The following is an 18,757-nucleotide window of genomic DNA, read 5'->3' on the forward strand; positions in this document are numbered from 1 at the left end:
AACTGCTAACAGATGTTTGTAAAACATGTATTCTTTAGTTATAGACCTTTTGTAGTCGCAAAAGTGGAAACTATATACAACACTTTTAAAATAGTTTCCTTTGTTGTGTACAGCACTGTAATGCTCCACACAAGGCAGTGACCCTCAGACTATATTCATTTAAAATTTCAGAATCAGAATAGAAGAACGCTTTTTGGTACTATATAGAAACTATACACAACATATTCTCCATCAATCTGAAGACCCATTTCACAATGCATAGAACCATTTAATCACGCAAAGGGTACTTTGAGTGTTCATGGCTCTATATAGGACCATTTTCTTTACTAAAGAACCTTTGAAGAACCATTATTTTAAGAGTGTAGTCTTACTATAAAGTGGTACCATGACCAAGTTGTCATACCCTGTGCAGTTTTAGCCCTGATTTTTCTGTCTCTAACATAGTTTTCAAAGATGTGATAAACTCCAAAGATCAGCTGAAAAGACATAATTATAAATGAGTTCAGAAACTATAACAGCATGTTGCTCAGGCTCGTGACAGGCACTTCTCACATTTACTTTAGAAACATGAACTAATTAAGAACATTTTCCACTTCAGCTACAGCAAACTATACTTTGAAGTATACTTTAAAGTTAGTAAAGTCTATGAACAAGGAAAGTTAATGCATAATCTTTCTCTTACAAAAAATGATAACAAAATCATACAGCATCTCTACTTACCCTCAACAGTGGGCTTCACATGCTTGGTTGCTTTCCTCTCCTCTGTTTATAATGAGATAATTAAAAGAACAGAAAGTTAGTGAGCCTGAATGACTTTCTATGCAACCACTGGCTTTCAGTAATGTTTTACCTCCCAATATAGAAAATATAACTTAAAAATTGGAGCAGAACTTCAATGTTTGACACAAATAAAATGTATTAGATTGACATTAGAACTATGAATAAAATGGTTGATTACAAAAGATTCAGTTTTAGTTCTGGTTTCTAGTTACACTGACTGCATGACAAAACTTAGAAGCTACACATGCTCAAATTGAATCAAGATGAGAGAAATTAAACACAGTGTGTTTAGAAAAGTCCTAGCAGCCCTGCTAAAACACAGATATAGATTAAAACCTTTGTAATTTTTCAGGTGATTAATGTACCAAGGCTGCAATTACCTCTAATAGCATCAGCTGGATATGTTGCCCGTTTATAATTACAATATAATTGTTCGCCTCCAAACCACATCGCTGGATGATTTGTCAGTTTATAATGGCAGACAATTTTGTTTGGAGTCATACACAAGCTTGCAAAACAAATGTGTGTTTTTGTAATTAGGGCCTGTCTTGTGCAGGATAAGTGTGTAGCTTTAGGCAGGTTTTAAATGAGATAAGAACTTTTAAAGCTGTTACAATATTCACAATGTATTTGTATGCGTTCATATTTATAATGTTAATGCTAATGTGGAAGCCATTAGCACACAAAATACAACTTAAGGCTGTTTGTGCTTGATCCAAAGCCACGATCTGCCGTTGGTACAGAGTCTCTTCTACAGAATCTTGACCTTCAAAAAAGTGTAACATATTACAGTTTAAATACTTTTTACTGTGGCTATTTCTCACTAAATGAAGAGTCTATCGGCTGGTCATTTCTTGTTCCTTCAAATTGGTACAGACTTGTTTGGATTTTAGAGAATTGCAGAAGTAAAAAAATGAAAAGAAGTGACAACCAAAGTATTCCTATTACAGTTTGAGAGATGGAATTACTACTTGATAAGTGATTACTGTTGTGAGTAAAAACCCTAGTGCTAGGAGTAAGTAGTTCATTTCTTGGTCCCATATGCTTAAGTTGTCACACATTCAACGACCTTTAGCAAAGAACCGGACTTCATTTCCCAGACTCCTCTGGGAGATCACATGACGGAGCAACTTCCCTCCGACTTGGACTCAGACACGGACTCCATTTCCCACAATACAGTGGGGACTCACGTGACTTCTGACTCCCGCTTGCGCACCAATCAGCGCTCTACATCTTCGGAATACTAACTGGTGTCACCTGTGTTTCTGCTCACATGACTAGTTAGTTTACTTTAAAAGCCCGGGCTTTAGCTAGACTAATTGCGAAGTATTGTATCCTTGTGATCTACTGAGCGTTTGTATATTCTTGCCTGTTTTTCTGTTTATTGACCACCATTTTATATTTTCAACTCTGCCTTTTGCCTTACCCCTTTTGTGCCTTTACCTGTTTTGACTGACCTGTGTTTTTGACTTCCTTGCCTGTTTTTGTGACCTCGTTTTTGCTCTGCCCTTTTGCTTTGTTTGCCTGATCATATTAAACTTGTCATTCTTCTTACATCCGCGAGCGTCTGTATTCTGCTGCCACATCACATAAGTAAGTTTAATCCCTTAAATAGCCAGGGCTTGCCCATTATTTATTTATTACACACTTCTATAACCTAAGAATAGCTCAGCCAGTTTGCTTTGAATCCCTGTAGTTACTGAATAATAAGCCTTAGTATGTAATAAGCCTGGGATTTTAAGGGGTTATCTGTAAGCAATTTTAGGGATGCACCAATATGGAATTCTTGGCAGATGCTGATATTAAGTTCTTTCTATGTAAATAGAACATAGTAAAAATTTATAAAATGCAGGTATTTTAGCACAGTAGCCCAGCGTTGCCTAAATATTCTGCTCTTTTGGGATATGATAAATATGCCTTTAAATATTGGTTTGAATTCCAAAATCTAAACATATGTCTAGCGTCGATTTAATTTTTAAGCTTATATCTGCCAACACCAATTAGGGTTGTGCATTCTGACTCATAGAACTTTAGGTGGTAGCACTGCTGTCGCACAAAAGTATAGCAGCACAAAGATAAACACATTTTATTATTCCAGAAGAGCTGAGGGGCAAGTTTCCATGTTGGGTGAGTAATGGAGGCTACCTCTGCAGATTAGCTAATGAGCTAACAGAGCTAAAAAAGTGACACACTGCTGATGAGGCCTCTTCTACACAGGGTACTTTCTCGTCAGTGTGCGATGAGCCAGTGTTTTTTCATTTTTTCTAATGAAAAGAGATTAGCTGAGGCTAATCTCAGATAGATTAATAAACCTACTTAGCAATACAGCTATGCTATCTCTGCCTTAATCTACCTATCTCGTCCTTACCAATACATTCTTAGAAACCTGAATGTTGATTTTCCTAATACTGATATGATTGTTTCTCTTGCATATTTGTGAGAAAAGAAATGTGTTCTTTCTTCATGTCTACTTTAGCCATTCATATTGAGATAATCATTTCTTTCTGTTGTGTTGGTTCAGCTCCTGGACTGGTTACTGTTGCTCACACTCCTCACTTTGAAGCTTTAGCATTTTATTTTAAGCCAAAAGGATCTCAAAATGAGAAGAGCAGTGCTTAACAAACTTCAGCTCCTTCAGAAGTTTTTGACTTGATTTTTTTGTACTTTTAGGTTTGTTTTTGGTAGCTATGTTTACTTCTATGTGATTTGTGAGATCATTGAAGTAACAAGAGGTTTACTTGAGGATGGCTTTAGGCCCCTCTACCCTGCCTGGCTTTCAGGATTAGTTTGTATTTCTGTCCATTTCTGGGCTCTGCTGAAGAGACCGTGCTGGTTTACTTATTTGGCATTCTAGTCCGGACATGTTTCTTTAAAACAAAACATTGTTACTGCAAGCACAGGCTTTCTTTGATGACAGAAAGGTCAGCTTAATTCAGTTGGACAATTTCCTGAAGTTTATTCCAAAGTCTCAAAGATGAAGTAAAGTAGAATTAACTTAACTTGGCAATTAATAGCGTGTAGAACATTCCACTCTGAGAGGGTAAGTTCACAGAACATCTTTAATTTGTGCAGGATGTGTTTTTTTTTTCTACTGTGGTTTGGGTTCCAATGAAGATTCCTTACTATTCTGATATTCAAGCAAGTCTTCAAGCTTGGCAATTTAGACCAATACATTCAGTAATGTAGTAATTCAGTAATTCAGCAGAAACATAAGCCAGTTTCCCAGACCAATATTAAACCTAAATATAGATGAAAAAGGATTTTTAGTGGGAAAAAGTATATTGACATTAGAATTTTGTCCAAGATTAGGCGTGACCCCTGTCCAGGAAACCGACCCTTAAAGAGCCCAAACCTTACATTACATTACTTGCATTTACATATTTTCCACTAACGTCCAACTACAATAATTGTATGTTTTTTGGACCAAAAATAGCCATAATTCATTTTCAGAATTAAAGAGGCTGTTCTTGTTACTGTGCATTTAAGACTGATACATGTAAATGAGCTTTGTTCTGATTGGCTGTCCTGTATTGTGCCACATTCCAAAAAGCAGTCCAGGGTGAAACACTCCTGAAAACTTCAGTGTGAATGGGTGGAGCTAAACTGCTGTAGGCTAAAATGTGCTTAGTTTTCATATGAACTGTGTGACCTGGGGAGTGAATGGTACGGTAAACTTTGAAAGTGTTTCTATACTACAACTCTTATTTTAAAAGAGCAGTGAAAAGTCAGTTATTCCATGATATGGGCCCTTTACTGTAAATTTAAAAACTTTTTCAGAGGTTACCCTGCTTTTTGAGAAGCTGTACTTAAACTGGTCTTTAGCAGTAGGACTCTTCATACAGTATTATATACAGAATAATGCTGTCTACAGCTCTAAATGGCTTCTCTTGGTCTTTAGACTGTATTGGACTCACATAATGGAATCTCAAGCCTTCATAAACTGACTCAAACACTTCAGCAGACCAGTAGAATGCACCAACTGAACAATAATATGTGCTCTTTCTCTGTGGAAGATAACTGATCATTAAAGTAGGTCATATTAGGAAATGAGTGGTCTGTCAGAGTTGTTGAGAATGGGTTTATTATAAGAGATTGAAATAATTACATGTGAAGTGGATAGAGGTATTTATTTTAGACTAACCTTTCTCCACTGGTCTGACCCTCCTTTTCACTGCATGGAGAAAAAAATTCTATTAGTCATCAGAATTCGGTTCAAATGGGCATCAATAGTGGTTATTCTAAACTGTACATATACTTACCTGGTGTGACTTGTTTGGTAGGCTTGACCAGCTTCTGTGTTTCTGTGGGAGATATCAGGACAATTAGAATACAAATATTGTAAACATTTTTTAAAGAAGAAATTTTTATTTTATATACTGTACTGAGTAAAAGTCTTAGGCAGACAAGAAAATTGTTTAAAACTACATATCTCAGCAGTGCCAGTAAAACAGTACATTAAAACAGAAAGCAGCGATTAGTAAATTCTCTTTGACTTGTATTTGATGTTTTACCTTATTAACTTTACTCTCTTTTTGCAAATTTACTCTCATTCCTGATTTGATGCTTGCAACACGTTCACAAAAAGTTGGGATAGCAGCATGTTTACCACTATATTACATCAACTTTCCTTTTAATAGCAATTATTAATCATCTGGGGACTGAAGACACAAACTGATCCAGTTTTAAAAGCAGAATATTTTGCCATTCTTCTGTTCTACAAGTCTGTAATTGTGCAACCATGCAGGGCCTTCATTGTTGTATTTTGGGCATCACATGTTTTTAGTAGGAGACAGTTTTGGGCTGCAGGCAAGCCAGTAAAACACAAGCAGAAGGTGGCTTGGCATTGTCACGTTGAAATAGGTGTGTGTGTCCCTGAAAAAGACGTCATCTAGAAGGCAGCATGTGTTGCTTAAAAATGTGTATATATCTTTCGGCATTATTGATGTCTTCACAGATGTGCAGATGTGCTATGAGCATTAACACACCCCCATACCATGATAGACTCTTAAACCTTACACTGCTAATAGTCTGGATGGTCCTTTTCTTCTTTGACTTTGAAGAGGTTGACTTGCCAGACCACAAAATAAACTTCCACTGTCCATTTCAGATGAGCCAGAAAAGTCAGCAATATTTCTGGATGTTACTGATATATGGCTTCTGCTATAAACAGTACAGTCTTAACTTGCATGTGTGGATACAGAGACAGTGTTTATTGACAATGGTTTGTCAAAGTATTCCTGCGCCCATGTGGTGATATCCATTGCAGAAGGATGCTCGTTTTTGAAGCACTGTCAGTGGGCGATCGAAGGTCATGGGACATTCAGTTGTGGTTTTCAGCCTTGCCCTTTATGCACAGTGATTTTTTTCTGGATTCCCTGAATCTTTTGATGATTATATGCACCATAGAGGGTGAAATACTTAAACTTCTTACAGTCACTCATTGAGGAATTTCAACCCATTCTTGGTCTTGAAGGACCAGCATTGGATTGGATTGCATCACCTGTTTAAAATCTTTTTTTTTTTTAACATTTCACAACTTTTCTAGTCTTGAATTGCCCTTATTACAACTTTCATCAATTTCAGAATGAGTATATATTTACAAAAAACAAAGGAGCTTAGAAGGTAAAACTTTAAATTTCTTGTTTTGTGCTGTTTTCATTTAAATACAGGTCAAAGAGGATTCACAAATCAATGCTTTTTGTTTTTAATTGCATTACACTTACTGTCCCAGCTTTTCTGGAACTGAGATTTGTACATGAAAGTTACAAATGTCTTTTTCTTATTCTGTAAAGTTACCGTTTTGTTGCAACACAGACAATTTTTCATCACTCCTACATTCTTTTTAATTACTTGTTACTTGTTTATCTCAAGGTGAGCTACTGCCAAGACAAATTCCTTGTAAGTGATGTCTTACTTGGCCATTAAAATTCATTCTGCATAGAAAGAGCCAATTTGGTGATTTAAATTTATTTAGATTTTACATTTGATTAGATGTCAAAGCTAATACTTTAGCTTTCACTCTATAACTAACCTCGTCTACGGGGGATCAGTCGGAGCTTGTCTTTAGGTGCCTCTTGTTCTGTAACAGATACAATGGTGTGAACAACAGGACAAAAGAGTAGACTGTTTGGGTTATATACAACATTTATGTAACCAAATACAATAATTATTGTAAGTAATTATACCTTTCTTCAGAGCGGTTGCTTTTGCCTTCTCTTTTGATGCTAAGACTGGTGCAAAACAATAACAAAACAAAAGGGTTAAATGGACCTGATATCTCTGTGATAGTGTTTTAACGTCCTCACAAAAAACTATACAGCGAAAATTATATCTTAAATAGTGAAAAATTGTTCAAGTTGTTCCCCTGCTTTTATTTATTTAAGACAATTTTGTCAAGTGAACGTATCTCACTGCACTGAAGAATAATTTTACTTCCTTCTTAAAAGAAGAAAGATTAAAGAAAGAAAACAGTGGTAAATCTTTTGGCGGTATTTTGCCTAACAACACCCGGTACCCCTCTACTTTTAAAAAAAAAGCATTTCAAATCAAACCACTCTGAATGACTATGTATACATCTTAATGATTCAATTATGTAGAAAATCTGAAAAATCTGATTTCCTCTTTGAAATCAGTATTAAAAGTTGCTACAAAGTTGCTGTGGTATTTTAGCTTCCTTTGGGGTGCTCCTTGGTGGTTGTTAAATTGTTGTTAAGGTGTTGCTTGGCTGTAACGATGGTTTTCCAGGTGGTAGCTAAAGTGTTGCTAGGCCATTGCTGAAGTATTACAGGTGGTTTCTAAGGTTTTGCTTGGACATCTATTAACCTCTTAAAATCCCAGGCTTACTACATACTAAGGGTTATTATTCAGTGACTACAGGGGACCTCGATGTAAACTATTTTAGCAATTCTTCGTTTACAGAAGTGTGTAATAAAAGCCACACTGCAGGCCCTGTACGGGGTTAATACCATTAAGTTCTCAGTTAACAAACAGTCAGAGTGCTGTATTTGGAAAGTTGAACTTGAGGTGGCTTATATATTGATTATAGAGCAAGAAATTATTTTAATCACAGTTTTGACCAAAATATTGATTTGAAGTAACTTTCCTACCTTTCTTCATAGGAGCTACTTTAACTTTCTTCTTTGGAGCAGGGGGCTCTGAAATTGGAAACCAGTGATCCATGATAATGTTCACATTAATGAATGTAGCAGGACAATGTGAAACTGCCACTGCCAACTGAATAAGTTGAGATTCTTACTTTTCTTTTCTGCGGTTTCTTCTGGTTTCTCTTTGCCTTCATCTAGTGTCATAAAAGAACATTGTGTAAAGATGGAGATAAAAGATGATTCATGTAAATTCCTCAATTAAATTCTGGCTACTTGAAAGGTACCTACCCATCCTCTGAATAGTGATAGCATGAGTTGCTATTGCAGCGACCTGAGATTCTGAAAACACACAAAAAAAACCAGGTCAAAACCTTTTAAATTTCAGCAAAGAGTTCTGTGGAGAGCTTGAGATATTAGAATTACAGATTAGATGCGGCTCTAAGAACCATTTCAGGGTCGAGCAACACAGCAGTGCATGACCAACCGCATGACATCAGAGCAGACGGTCTGGGGACTGAGCTTTCCACTACAGCTAATGCATCATGGTGGCAGGAAAAAGATGAAACATGACAGGTCAAATTTAAACACAGTCGTCCAACAGCTACAGCCCTTTGAATAGCAACAAAAATTTCAAAGTGAGTCCCCAGACTGTTTGGTCTGTGCTGTAGAAGCCATGCATGGACAGCATACAAAATCAAAACACCAAAAGCAACAGACAGCAAAACCACAAGTCCCATATTTAATAATGCACTGTAACTGACCGCTCTATGCTCTGCCCATAAATGCCAACAATTATAGACTGCTGTCCATTTCAAATGATATTTATTTTGTCACACTGTTAGGATAGATCAGGTGTAGTTTTTATGATTTGTGTAATCAAGCTAACATTAGCCTAGTGGTTGTCTTGCAAGCCAGTATTCCATCTAGTTGTGTCTCTTAATAAGGCCAAGAACCACCTACTTCAGCAGGAAAGTGCCGTTTGACTGACATGCGAAATAACCAACCACAGACTGCTTCTTTATTATGTGTAGAGACCTGGGATGTGTATCCTGAGTAATTTTAATTATATTTGAGTATAATATTATTATTATATTGAGTATTAATAAGAATTGATGAATAGATATCCAGGTAACTGCAGGCAAGATTTTTTTTCTGGGTCATTCTTATCACCGCATCAGTCACTGATGTGGTGGTGGTGTGTTAGTGTGTGTTGTGCTGGTACGAGTGGATCAGATACAGTGGTGCTCCTGGAGTTTTTAAACACTGTGTCCACTCACTGTCCACTCTATCAGACATGCCTACCTTGCTGGTCCACCTTGTAGATGTGAAGTCAGAGATGATAGCTCATCTGTTGCTGCACAGTTTGTGTGACAATGAGGAGTTTAAAAACTCCGGCAGCACTGCTGTGTCTGATCCACTCATACCAGCGCAACATACACTAAAACACCCCCACCACATCAGTGTCACTGAGAATGACCCACCACCCAAATAATACCTGCTCTGTGGTGGTCCTATGGGGGTCCTGACTATTGAAGAACAGGGTAAAAGGGGGCTAAAAAAGTAAGCAGAGAAACAGACGGACTACAGTGTGTAATTTTAGAACTACCAAGTGCTCATAAGTGGAGCTAATAAAATGGACAGTGAGTGTAGAAACAAGGTGGTGCCCTCAATGAAGTGGCCTGTTGGTTTGTATTTCATTGTTTCTGGACCGAGCTAACATCAGCTACAGTAGTTAGCCTAGTGATACAACTGCGTTGGAGCTCCGGTCCACCACCTGCCTTCTCAGTCACGTCCTTAACAACATGTCCTAACATAACATACTTTGCAAATATACACGAAACCATTGTATTTCATTGAACTCACTGAGAGTAGTATACTGATAAATCCTGTCATCATTTAGTTTAGGGCAAAATTTGGGTAAAATATTGCTTTTGTAAAACTAAAATGTGTATTGTGTAGAAATGTGTATAAGTTATAAGTGTACAAGTGTGCCAACTTTCTGTAAAGATACCTAACATAGCAACTGTAGCTATGATAGAGTACATTTGTGGGCGGAGCATGGATGGCTGAACTGAACTTGAACTAGACTGACATGGGAATGTAAGTCATGTATGTATTAAAGGGCCCATATCATGGAAAACCAAATTTTCCACACTTTTTTTTTAAATATGAGTGTAAACACTGTTAAAGTTTCAAAATGCACCATTTGCTCCCTAGTCATACAGCCTGAGATGAAAACTAAGCTTCAAAAACAGTCTATTTTGCATTCAGTGTTTTTGTGATGTCACAGAAAGCCGTCGTTTACATATATCCACCTACTTAGCCTACAGCAGCTTAGCTCCACCTATTCACGTTTAAGTCATAAGGAGTGTTTCAGCCCAGACTCATATTGAAGGAGGCTCAACACAGAGCTCATTTACATATATCAGTCTTACAGGCACAGTAATGAAAAAGCCTGTTTAATTCTATGGGATAAAGATAGTATAAAAAAGGTAATGCAAAAATGAATTATGACTATTTTAAACCACATAAACATTATAACACAAGAAATATGTAGGATACAGACCCTTTAAAACCTATTTTAGACATTCAGAGTCACTGCTATCTCATTCGCCACAGACTGAAGGGCTTAATGTAGTAAAGGGAGTAAAATGTTACCACCCTGCAGCCATAATTTATTCCCAGAAGGTTAAAAGAGAAGAAAAAAAAGGGGAAAAAAAAGAAGAAACAAAACGAATTACCTTGCAGGAAAAGCACACCAAACACACACAAATGCTTCAGCCAGCATGTTCTGATGTAATACAGCACACTGAAAGCACTGGGATTAATTAAATCCTTGGGCTTTTTAGCTCTCTCAGACACTTCAGGCCATGTGCACCAGCATTGTCAATTCTGACAATTAATGACCCACTTTACTCGAGACTGAAGTGAAATGGCTTTTAATACCTCGCAGAGTCGTCGGTGGCAGTGGATTATCTGTGACTATGTGATGCACTGGAAGGTAAATGGCCATTGTGGTTACATGTTTCAATCAAATCAAAAGCAAGAATATTGAACTCCTGTTGGCCACAGTGTGACCGGGTGATTTACTCACCGTACCAGCCAGGGGGCGCCGGGCAGTACACTGGTGTAGGACGGCATGCGGGCACTAGGGTGGATTTTGTAGGACAAATTAGCAGCTAGCATTTAATCTTTGTGTAATGTCAACAAATTTAAAGATATATAGTCATATGCATAAGTTTGGGTGCCCCTGGTCAAATGACGTGTTCATTTTCTAAGTGAAAATAAGTTAATACGCCCTCTACAAAGCACAGATTTTAATGCATAATTACTGTTCATTTACTGAAATGAAGACATTGGAAAAAATGAATAAAATATAAAATGATGCCTGTGCAAACGTTATTGCATGTTTTATTTTTTCCAATATGTTGAACTAAACTACACCATCAAAAATTGTTTGTCAATTCAACTGAAAAAAAACTTCATGTGGTAACAAGTAAATTAAATAGTTTCATTCAAACTAAACTAATACTGTGAATGAATCATTGTTTCAATCAAAGTACTTTTAGTCGAATAAAACTAGTTCAGCTGCTCGTAATTTTTTCAGTTGAACTTAAACTTTTACAGCGTAAAATAAAAAACAGAAAATGCAGTGGACTAAAATTCACAGTAAAATGCGCTCTCTGTGGAGGATGCATTAACTTATTGTCAGAAAACCAACAAAACATGTAATTTGACCGTGGCACACTACTGAAAAAGTATTCTACTGCATTAAAGGAATATTTCAGCATTTTCAGCTTAATTTCTATCTGCTGCATCTGTGGCATATGACCAATTATTAGGGAGAGGAACTTTACAACTTTTCTCTGTACTCAGTGAAAGAACAGAAACTTGAAACACGCTTGTTATAGAAAAAAATGAGCAGTTGCTGAAACAGCTTCCTATTAGATTCTATAATGTGTCTTTCAAACAAAGGTTATCTGTTATTTTACTAAGCACAGGGAACTGTATTGACGTTACTGTCAGTGCTAATTGATCACATTGACGCTGAATAAAATCTTGTATCTCTGAAACAAGCCAAAAACATTCTTTTCTTTTAGTGTCAGTTAATGTAAAAAGTCATTTTGGACAGTTTCCATTGGTCTATACCTCCTGAAACATACACACAGTGTAAAGCACAGCTGACACTTTTAAATTATGTACAAACATGAAACACAACAAAAATGGAGATGTGAGCTTTTGTTTTGACAGTGATGATATGCTACAGTTGCAGCAGATAGATGTTCGGTTGCTGCAGCATTCCTTTAAACTGTCTCCTAACCATGATGCACACTTACAGTCCTGTAGTGGTGCCACAACATCAACTTCTTCTGGATCTTCAGTCATTTTACAAGGAAGATTTTTAATTAAAAAAAAGAAAGAAAAGCATTTTAAATAAAAGCTCCACCAAAGTAACACATTTGCATATCTTACATTAAAAAGTACAGCAGTGGTACACCAGCCTAGATCAGTGGTTTCCAACCTGCAGGCTGCAGCCCCCCAGTGGGCCCTGGCGGTACTGGTGGGGCACCTTGGCTGTCAGTTTTATTTAAATTGCAAAATTTTGTTACAATATATAGACATTTAACCAAATATTTTTAAATATGGCAGATAATATTGTTGTGATAATTAATTGCAAAAATATAAGATTATATTTAGCTCGAGGTCGTTGATTGGTCGGGCAACATGCAAAACCACAGTGACTGACACAGCTAGCTAGTTATGTTTGTATTTTCAGGGCAAGTCAATGTAAAACGTTTGTCTTTTTGATCGCATGGAATCCATCCATCATGGATAAATAGCTACAAACAGAATTTTTTTTCATTCAATAGACTACAATGTTTGACACGTTGTGTTATATTTGTTAGTATTTTAAATGACTGGGCCAGTTAAATGTTCTTGGAGGCCATGGAACACTGTGTGGTCAGATTTGTGAGGTGAAGAACCTGTGGTCTAGTTCACTTTAAAGAGTTTGCCTTACTCTCCGCTCTTTTTTCTGCTGTACTCATTATTATTATTATTATTATTATTATTATTATTAACAGATATATATATATATATATATATATATATATATATATATATACTATATATATATATATATATATATATATATACATACACAACTGCACTGCTAAATATAAAGGTGCCAAAAATGTTCTGTGGAGTGATGCCATGACAGAACCACAGAACCACTACTGTTAATTCCCCAATGAATGTTACAGTGGATACGATGAGCAATGTAAAGAATTGTACACTAAAAGATGTTTACATAGCCTTTACATACTTTAAAGAATCCTCATCAGTGTAAAGGTTTTCCCAAGATCCAACACTTACAATACCATTTAAACGTTTAGAATCACCTGTCATATTAATAATTGTTATTCAATACAAATTTATACAGTGTAAACTAACAGTGTACAGTTCTAGGTATCAATCAGGCAAGTGGGAGGAACAAACTATATGGTACTAATAATTTTGGGTATAAAGACTGTAAGTTCCAAGACAGTCTAAATAAATTACACTTGGAGAAGTTTCTGATTTACTTTGCTGATTTAATGTTCTACATTACAGTGAGATTTAGTGCAAATATGCGTGCATTTTTCACCTTGTTACTCCATTTAAATATTGCTGTGTCCTTTATAAGCTTAATATCTAGAACCTGTTACTTATTCCAGTGTAATTTTCTCAATATTTACCTAAAATAATTACACAGCACTTTGGAGTTCATCTTTACACTTAGATAATATTTAGAACCTGCTTGGCATCTCATTGCAATTTATTTAGACTTTCTTGGAACTTGCCCAAAATAATTATCTGGTACACTCTTTAAAAAGATGGTTCTCCAAGGGTTCTTTAGCAAAGGGAATGGTTCTATACAGAACCATTTCATGCTTAAATGGTTCTTTGCATGGTAAAACGGCTCATCTGATTATGGAGAATGTGTTGTATACGGTCCTATGTAGAACTTTTTTGAAAATGGTTCTATATAGCACCAAAAAGGGTTCTTTCGTGGTTGCATGCTTAACATCATAACAATAGCAGAGCTCTTTTTAGTTCTATATAGAACCATTTTCAAAAGGTTTCTATATGGAACCATACACAAAACATTTTCCATCAATCTGGAGAACGATTTCATGATACAAAGAATCCTTTAAGCATGAAAATGTTTCTAAACAGAACTCATGGTTCTATATAGAAACACTACCTTTACTAAAGAACCTTTAAAGAAATAACTTTTTTGAGTATATACATTTGAGTTTGTACTTCATATGTACCTGGTTAATGTCTAGAACTTAGGGGACTGTAAAAGTAAGTGTACCGAAATAAAAACATACACCGATGGTTTATTCACAATTTCAATTAAATAAGAAACTACAATGATCTATTTATAGTAATTTCTTGACATTAAATAACTATGAATAGCTGTTTGACCAGCAAGATTTGGTCACTGCTTTTGGAATATGAGTGATTCTGGATACTATTTTTATTAAAGGTTAATTCTCAAAGTTCTACAGCTATCTCAGTTTCATGGAATCATCCACAGCACTGCTCATCATCGAAATTTCCTGTTTGAATATTAGCATTATATTTGTATCTTTTCATAAATGTATCTGCAACAAAATTGTGTTGGTATTATTCTAAACAGTGATTCTAAACTTTTGAATGGTAGTGTAAAAAGATTGTTTATGGATTTTAAGATGTTAAGAGTTTATGGAACTTTTACATTATGGTTAAATGATTATTAGGTTTTCATTCACTACAGTGCTCTCTCATTAGCAGTGGTTCATCCACTGAAAGGTTCTTTAAGGATCCCAAAGTGGTTCTCTGGCATCGCTCCTCTAAACCCATTTGGCACCTTTATTTTTAAGACTGTGTGGTTGATACAGGGTTAACTGGGTAAGAGTTTGAGTGGAGCAACTTTATGTCTGCTGCTGATGTTTTTATGTAATAAACAGAGTGACGAGGAAAGCCTGCTGTTTTTACCTTTTTGTTTAGGCAGCTCAGAATCCACCACCTTTTGCTTCACTGCTGGAATACAGAGCCAGAATTATCATGATGTTAAAACGATGTTTGACTGTAATTACTGAATTAAAACTGCAAGAGTTTGAACTCATCTTGGACTTCTGATTGGGATGTGTTTGTAAGAAGCTAGCTTTACAGAGACCATGTTCATGTTTCAGAACAGTAGTTTCACTAATAAGGTAAATCAAGTAGCTAAATGAGATGTAGTGCCATTTGTTTTGGCTCTGAGCTAAAGCGGAGAGAGTGCAGTGCTGTGTGGATGCATCACCTTCCTCCTCCTTTTCCTGTGGCTCTGCTTTCTTCACCTCTTCCTCTGAAAATGAAAACAAAGACTATAAAGGGCCAATATCATGGAAAAACAAATTTCCCTCATTTCTTTTTTAAAATCAAGTAGCTTGGAGTGATATATAAACATCAAATGTCTAAGTTTTAGAACATACCATTCACCAGTCCATACGGTCCATTTATGGAAACTAAGCTGCAATAACAGCCTGGTTTGAATTCACTGTTTTTGTGATGTCAGAAGAACCAACTCCTTTTTATATATCCGTCCATTTAGCCCTGCCCATTTACAGTGTTCTAGGTAGCGTTTCAGCTCTGAGTACTTTTGAATAAGGCACAATAGCCAATTAGAACAGAGATCATTTAGAGTCATTCACTTACTTACTCACTCACTTACTCAGTCACTCATTTATTATTATTATTATTATTATTATTATTATTATTATTATTATTATTATTATTATTATTATATTTGGTTTGCAAATGTTCATTTAACCAGTATGAATTTGTTCTGGAATATTTTCTATCTGTTTCTTGAAGAGCTATATGCTGCTCTTTATATATTTGTATATATAAATATATACTGTGCATCTCTGCCTTTACTAAATTTAGTGAAATTTTCATTTTTAAAAAACATAATTCTACATGCTTATCTTTGACAGGAATAATGTGAGTTGCTTTATTTATATCCTGAATGCTTGGGATCAGTTATATGTTATAATAAATATGAGACAGCTCTCAAAATTAGCACTGAAAGCAGGGGATGGTGGTCTGTGCAGTCTGATGTAGATCCAGCAGGGGGCACTATTGTGTGCTACACAGCAGGGAATGTAAAAGCAAAGGTTTGAGGTTATGGAGAATTCTTAATTAATAATGTCCTCAGAAACTCCCATGTGACTCTACGTCTAGCCGTATGTGAATCATCCAACAGATGCAGAGCTAAATAAGGTCCAGGCCTTCTGCATCGCATGGAACAAGAAAAGGTTAATGAGAAATCAGTAATACTCTGTTTTAAACCTTTCAGGATGGCTGTGAAAAACACATCGTTAAATATCATGTACTTCCTCCCTATACAAGCTCAGATTTGATCGTGGGCAATATCAATAGGAGAAGCATAATTTATGACTTGTAGTCACTTAAGGTTCCACCAGATGGCAACACTGAGTGCACCGTTTGCCCATTGAAAGGAGAAAAGTGCTTTCCACAGGGAGATATCAGAACACAACAGGCTGGGATTGAATTTGGTCTTTAGCCTCATTATTATGTATTGTGTGCTACAGCAGCCTAGAAACTCGTACCAATATAAGCAGGCCCAGGAAATACAGTTGACCATGACCATGCTGTCACGCTTGGACATACTGCTCATTTTCACAGCTGACTATGGAGAATTTCTTTATATATATTTCAAATCAAGCATGATTAAACCAAGTCAACAGGCAGATGCTGACCAACTGTGAAATTAAAGACCTGATTTTTCTAATTTCATCTAATTATTAAATCAACTTGGGGAACTCTGGTATGTATCAATCCTACTGTTACTTGACATGAGCAGTTGTACTTTATGGTGGGATTCTAGTGACATGTCCCAGAAATGCCCACTACTTCATAAAAGTGTAGTCTTTTGAGCGTCTTTTATATTCCAGCTCAGGATGAAAACTAAAAAAAGCCAATTCATGTCAGGTGGAGGACTGCTGCCTTTTTCCCTCCTTCTTTGTTTCTGGCAGCGAAACTTTTTGATATAGTATGTCAAAATAATGACTTATTTTCTTAAATTTTTTATTTAGTATGTCAAAATAATAGCCTTTTTCTCATAATTTTGATTGTGTCAAAATAACGTATTTTCTCAAAATTTTGATTTAGTATTTGTTTCTCAAATCAAACATTTTAGTTAGTATGTGATTAAATAAAAATTTTGAGTAGAAATATACTGTTTGTAAAAAAAGGGACTCAAAATTTGTAATGCGTCAAAATAATGACTTTTCTCAATTTTGATTTAGTATGTCAAAAGAACTATTTACTCAAAACTTTGATCTAGTTTGTTAAAATAAGTGCTTATTGTCTCAAAATTCTGATTTAATATGTCTAAATATCTACTTATTTTCTTGAGGTTTTAGTTTTATGTCAAAATATTTGCTTACTTTTTCAAAATTTCGATTTAGTTTGTTAAAATAATACATTATTTTCTCAGTCTTTTGATTTATGTCAAAATAATGACATTTTCTTGAAATTTGATTTAGTATCTCAAAAGAAAGACTTATTTCCTCTAAATTTTAATTTAGTAAGTCAAAATACTGAGGTATTTTCTAGGAATTTGATTTAATATCTCAAAAGAAAGACTTCTTTTTGTAACATCCTGTCTTACACTGCGTTGTCTTTCCTTATTTCTGTCTGTCTGCCTTTGTTTATCTTTCCTTGTGTTTCTTGTTCCATGTGCTTTTGTTTATGTAGGCCATGTGCTTTTGTTGTTTTGGTCTCCCCCCTCCCCAGTCATCTGTTCCACCTGTGTGTATTCTGTAGCCCCACCCTCTCATTAGCCCCAGGTGTTTCTCATGTGTCCTTTGTCTATTTATTCCCCTTGGCTTGTTCTATTCCTGGCTTGGTGTTGGTAGTGGTGTGGTTTGAGTCCCAGTTTGAGTGGTTTTTCCTATGTTTTGTTCTCTGTTCTTTGCTTTTGGTGGCTCTTTTCGTTTCTTTAGTACTTTCCTCTTTTTGCTTTTCTTTTGTTTCTGTTCTCTTCTTTGCTACTTTCTCCATGGGCAACAATAAAACTGACTTTTCGTTCTAAATTGTTCCTTAATTTGACAGTTTGTCAAATAATTACATTTTCTCAATGTGACATTCTTGAAATTCTTGTTTAAGTTCTTGTTATATTTGTAGACACCATGATTAATTAAACTTCATATGTTGATTATAAGAGTTAGCTAGCTAGTTACACTACAAGCCCTTCCTGTTTCCAGTGCTTTTCAAAACAAAGTTACGGCCCCCAGCGTGAGACAGAATAAAGTGTTTGCCTTTATTTGAATTGTGAATATCCTGCTCAAAGGCAGTGGGGTCCAAAAGTCTGAGACCACTTTGGAAATCTAAGAATGCTCTAATTTTATCCTGCAAACAAACAACAAAAACTGGACATTTTAAAACAAGAATGGAGTATTGAAGATTCTGCACAATTTCTAGGACACATTTAGAATTTTAGCAAAAAGGTCGGATTGTTTTCAGTCGTCTCTTCCATTGAGCTCGTGTTCAGATGACTCTCAGGTGGATTTGATCTACTCAGCAGAGGCTTTTGTCTCTGTTAGTGATCAGAGTCCGTGCCAGCTCGAGTGCATGCTGTCATTAAAGCAAAAGAGGACCAAACCTATGAAATTCTGTAATTTATGTGAAAATTTATGTGAAAAGTCTGCTCTTCACTTAGTCATGCTGATGCTATAATATGTAATGAAAAACATTGTGTTAAATTAGAAGAAAGCAAAATAGAGGCATTTTCACTAGTGGTCTCAGAATTTTGGAACTCATTGTAGACATGTGAG

The 18,757-nt window shown here is 35.8% G+C and overlaps 1 protein-coding gene across 5 annotated transcripts in view; it reads right to left on the reverse strand.

Moving 5' to 3' along the window:
* Window positions 1-18,757, reverse strand: part of trdn (triadin) — an 86,920-nt gene that overhangs the window by 11,061 nt on the left and 57,102 nt on the right. For 4 of the 5 annotated variants that reach the window (XM_036582116.1, XM_036582115.1, XM_036582114.1 and 1 more), the window contains 13 exons: window positions 15,217-15,261; window positions 14,910-14,954; window positions 12,221-12,259; window positions 10,978-11,031; window positions 10,830-10,877; window positions 8,172-8,222; window positions 8,036-8,077; window positions 7,887-7,934; window positions 6,966-7,010; window positions 6,812-6,859; window positions 5,040-5,081; window positions 4,922-4,951; window positions 721-762 (listed from right to left, as the gene is read on the reverse strand). In XM_036582116.1, coding sequence (XP_036438009.1) covers window positions 721-762; window positions 4,922-4,951; window positions 5,040-5,081; window positions 6,812-6,859; window positions 6,966-7,010; window positions 7,887-7,934; window positions 8,036-8,077; window positions 8,172-8,222; window positions 10,830-10,877; window positions 10,978-11,031; window positions 12,221-12,259; window positions 14,910-14,954; window positions 15,217-15,261 — 579 coding nt within the window. The remainder of the gene's footprint in view (window positions 1-720; window positions 763-4,921; window positions 4,952-5,039; window positions 5,082-6,811; window positions 6,860-6,965; window positions 7,011-7,886; window positions 7,935-8,035; window positions 8,078-8,171; window positions 8,223-10,829; window positions 10,878-10,977; window positions 11,032-12,220; window positions 12,260-14,909; window positions 14,955-15,216; window positions 15,262-18,757) is intronic. The other variant, XM_036582112.1, reaches the window with a different exon arrangement.

Source organism: Colossoma macropomum, unplaced genomic scaffold (genome assembly GCF_904425465.1).
Source record: "Colossoma macropomum unplaced genomic scaffold, Colossoma_macropomum, whole genome shotgun sequence".
Taxonomy (NCBI): domain Eukaryota; kingdom Metazoa; phylum Chordata; class Actinopteri; order Characiformes; family Serrasalmidae; genus Colossoma; species Colossoma macropomum.